The sequence below is a fragment of the Rattus norvegicus genome, chromosome X (assembly GCF_021556685.1).
Source record: "Rattus norvegicus strain SHRSP/BbbUtx chromosome X, alternate assembly SHRSP_T2T, whole genome shotgun sequence".
NCBI lineage: Eukaryota > Metazoa > Chordata > Mammalia > Rodentia > Muridae > Rattus > Rattus norvegicus.
The window spans coordinates 67,563,946-67,568,125 of record NC_141554.1 but is presented as its reverse complement, the minus strand read 5'-3'; the positions used below and the strand labels follow the sequence as shown (position 1 = coordinate 67,568,125).

Sequence of the window (4,180 nt, the reverse complement as noted above, 5' to 3'; positions counted from 1 at the left end):
CCTAATGAAAGACAAATAAAACATTTTCAAATAAGTAGGAAAAACTCCCTTACTAATTGAACTTAGACACAGAAAACAGTTACCTGGGAAGGGCAGTAAGATAGGTTCCACCTCACCCTCACCCCACCCCACCCCACCCCACCCCACCCCACCCCACCCCTGTAATTTTCCTTTAGTACAAATCTGTGTGGTTTTGACAAATTCCTCATTCTAAACTGTGAATGGATCTTTTTCTAAGCCCAAGTAATAAATGTATTTAATTACTTGAGAAAATAATCTATCCAAATTTAAGCATTATTCAAACACATTTCAAATGGTGCAGTTTCAACCAGAACGTTTTATTTACACGTCAGTGGTCTTCATCAACATATACACATACTGATTGTTCTGCACAGAACAAAGGATGTCTAAAGATCGATCCCCAAGGGAAATGGAAAATTTAAAATATATTATTTTTAGTATTGTAGGCAATTACATACACATCACTTACAAAGCTATTACTGATTTGTCCAAGGAAGCAGAGTGGTATAGAGGGAGGAAACTGGAGTATGCATTCAGGAGTGACACGACTGAGATCTCAACATGAGAAAGCTGACAAAACGTGGATTTTCGCTGTGAAATTTCTCTGCAAAACATGGGCACAGTTCTGTGAATGGGCAGTAGATTGCAGACAATCTTTCTTTCGCACATTACGGTGTGCAGAGGCATCAAATGGGATTGCTTAGTCCTTCTCTGGGACCAGCTTCAGAACTTTTCCAATCGCGATGGTCTTTCCCTCATCTCTTAAAGTAAAACGACCCATCTGAGGAAAATCTTTAAACGTCTCCAGGCAGATAGTTCCTGCTGTCCTTAACCGGGCAATGCACACTTGATCTTGCTTCACAAAGCGGGGCCGTGTCTTGCTTTTTTCTCCTGACTTTTTGTCTACCAAGGAGATCAAGGCTGTTATCTCGACCTCCTCTATACACGTATGAATGTGAAGCACCGCATTGTAACCTGGGCAGATGATAGACTTGTGCTCAATGATCACTATCTGAACATCAAATGTGCGTCCAGAATGGCAGAGATTATTGGGTTCACAAAGTATGAAGCCCGGAAGAATCTCTTCTTCTTCGATTCCTTTCAGTCTGATTTTGAGGTTTTCACCTGGAGCTACAAAATCAGTCTCAGCATCATCGGAAACTATTCCTAGAACTTCCACACTGTGCTTGTTCGGCATCATTACAAGCTGCTGGCCTTTAAAAATGGACCCTGATTCCAGCTTTCCCAGGACCACAGTGCCCATATCCTTGTACTTATCCACAATGGGCAACCTAATTGGCCCATCAATTGATCTGTTGAAGTTTGGCAAACTATCCAAATATGGAATAAATGGTAACCCAGTGTACCAGGGACAGAAATCGGATTGCTCTTTAATATTTGCTCCAGTCAGTCCTGAGCAGGGCATAAAGTGAATGTCCTTTTTTGGACTGAATCCAACTTTTTTCAAAAAGGGCACCAGTTTCTCTTTACATTCTTCGTATCGCTCACTGCTCCAATCTACTGTGGGATCATCCATCTTATTAATCAGCACTATTAAGTATTTCACCCCTGCTGTTTTGGCCAACATTGCATGCTCTCTTGTCTGTCCACCTTTTTCAAACCCAGTTTCAAATTCTCCTTTCCTGGCAGAGATGACCAGCACGGCTAAATCAGCTTGAGAAGCACCACCAATCATATTTGGGACAAAACTCTTGTGGCCAGGGGCATCTAAGATTGTGAAATGTTTCTTTTCTGTTTCAAAATATGCACGGCCCACTTCCACTGTTTTACCCTTGTCTCGTTCTTCCTGGTTTGTATCTAAGGCCCAGGACAAGTACCAGGTCTCTCTATTCTTCTCCTTAGCTTCTCGTTCGTATTTCTCAAGTGTCCTTCTGTCAACCATTCCTGTCAAAAACATTATCTGTCCTCCAATGGTTGACTTGCCGGCATCTACATGCCCAATGAACACCACATTTACGTGTTCTTTCTTAGGAGCACCTGATGGTCTGACCACAGATTTTGATTTCCTTATTTCCTCTTTCTCCTCCATCACTTCCTTGCCACTCTCTTCTGGGGGCCCTACATCTCCCAAAGAACCCTCAGGCGCTGCTTCACTTACTTCTTTAAGCTCCCACGATTCTTCCAGGGCCATCTCCACCTCTCCATTTTCTACAACAGGTTCTGAAAGTTCCATGGTAACAGCTGAATTGGAACCCTCCCACGACACTAAAGGTCCATCTTTGGAAGGTTCCACAGGTGCTCCCCATTCCATCCTTTTACCTTGAGGCTCCGCGGCGCCACCGATGCAGGTTTCGTCGCAGCTGGAGGCTGTGGGGGCGGGCAGCTGGGCCGATCCGGGCAGGAAGGACGGCACGAACTCCGCTGCGCTTACGCTAGGCACGAAAGGTTTGGCGTTGATGTTGAGCTGACTGCTGAAGGCCAAGCTGAGATGCCTGCGCTGGGCCTCGGCTTCCGCGGCCTCAGCCGCTGCCGTGGCTGCGGGGGCGATTTCATCCCCGCTCGGAGCCGAACCCGGGGCTTCCATGTCCACCTGATCCCAGCAGTCGGGAGCCGAGTCGCTGCTGCTGCCGAGATCCATGGTGTGAGCAGCCGGGGTGCGGCGGAGAAGGAGCGAGGTAGGCAGGTCAGAAGGAGAGGGTTCTACCGGTGGTAGTAAGGCAGGAACGGCCACGGACCACGGGCGAGCGACGCGAACCTTAGCAGCGCGAAGGCAGCTAAGCGCAGATGCTGCATTCACAGCTGCGGCGGCGGCAGATATGGCCGCTCAAGGCTCAGCTCCAGTGTGTGAGCGAATCTCCACCCCCAAATCCCAATCACTTCCGACTCCTCCACCCCTGACCCAACGCCTGTGGTGAATTGACCCCTCATTGCCACCCGTAGGTTTGTCCTCGTTAGTTCTCAGTCAGAGGCTGAGTCTCGAAGTACATTTTTTAAAAACGAGATTTTCTATTTATTTTGGTTTACACGATCTGGGAGAATAATTTGACCACGTCCCAATGATTAAGCCTTAGATACACCTGACTTAAAATTCTAAAATCTTCACATCAAATGAAAACTCCTATTCAACAAATGGAGACAAAATGAGCAACATGGGGGTGGCGGTGTCAATAACCCTTAGACGGGGATTTATAAAATGTATAAAGATAGTAATTACAACTTTAAATCACTTATTAATTTGAAATCCAGAGGCTTTTTGTTCCCATTGGAGCTCCATCAGCTCCCATTTTAAGGATGGGGTTAATTATCTTTGTAGATTTCCAAGGAAAGAAAATTTTCAACATTGTTCTAATCATTTTATATGCAAGTACCTGGACCGTAGCAGGCAGGCCATTCTCTGGACTAAGGCCACTTGTACTTTTCCAACCCTCTGTATTCTGAGTGTACCTGCCCTATATGCCAGGCCTTCTCCAAGAATCCCAGGCCATGACCTTTCAGCTTCATTCTGAGAGCCTGAAACCAGAACTGGGGTTGCAATGAGAATCAATGATCGTAGTAAGAAGAAACTGATCGTAAGCTCAATTAAAGCCACTATGACCTCTAAAGTGGAGAAAATCCTTTACAGTTCTAATCAATAGACTGTCACCCTCAGAAAAGGTTGATGTTTTATCTAAATCCTGGACGACCTTGTTTGTAAATTATCCTATAGCAATCAGAGAGGGGGAATCTAGGGATAATCCAATTTACTTTTCCCAAGTGGAGTTGTAGACATTTATTTTAAATCAACCCAATAGCAAAGTAAAACAGTATAAAACCAAGTGAATGACTGGTAAGTAGATTGCTGTGCTCTCCATACCTTCTGAGACTATCGGGGCCCTTGGTAGTGCTCCACTTGGAGCTGCCACAGCCATGTGCTGCTTATACCCTAGCCTTTACATAGCACCTTGTTCTTTTTCCTTGGTAATGGCTTATTTATTTATTTTATTGTGCAATAAAGGGGAAATGATAGGAAAAACCGAGAGGTAAAATGTAAAGGTAGACTTCTGGGCTGCACCCCACACATGCACTTGCACATTTTGTGAACACGGGACAGGTTTCTTTAAATGGGTTTAGTAGAATCTGTCAAGGTTTAAGGGGCTGCTGTATCATAAAGTAATTTATTCAAATAAATAGGACAGATTTAGATCTTTTCCTTCTTTTA

At 44.9% G+C, this 4,180-nt stretch overlaps 1 protein-coding gene across 1 annotated transcript; it reads right to left on the bottom strand.

The window, feature by feature from the left end:
- Nucleotides 1–317: 317 nt before the first annotated feature.
- Nucleotides 318–2,800, bottom strand: Gspt2 (G1 to S phase transition 2). The gene is given in 1 exon segment (NM_001109319.2): nt 318–2,800. A coding segment is annotated over 1 exon segment (1,899 nt). The 5' UTR covers nt 2,621–2,800; the 3' UTR covers nt 318–721.
- Nucleotides 2,801–4,180: the final 1,380 nt, after the last annotated feature.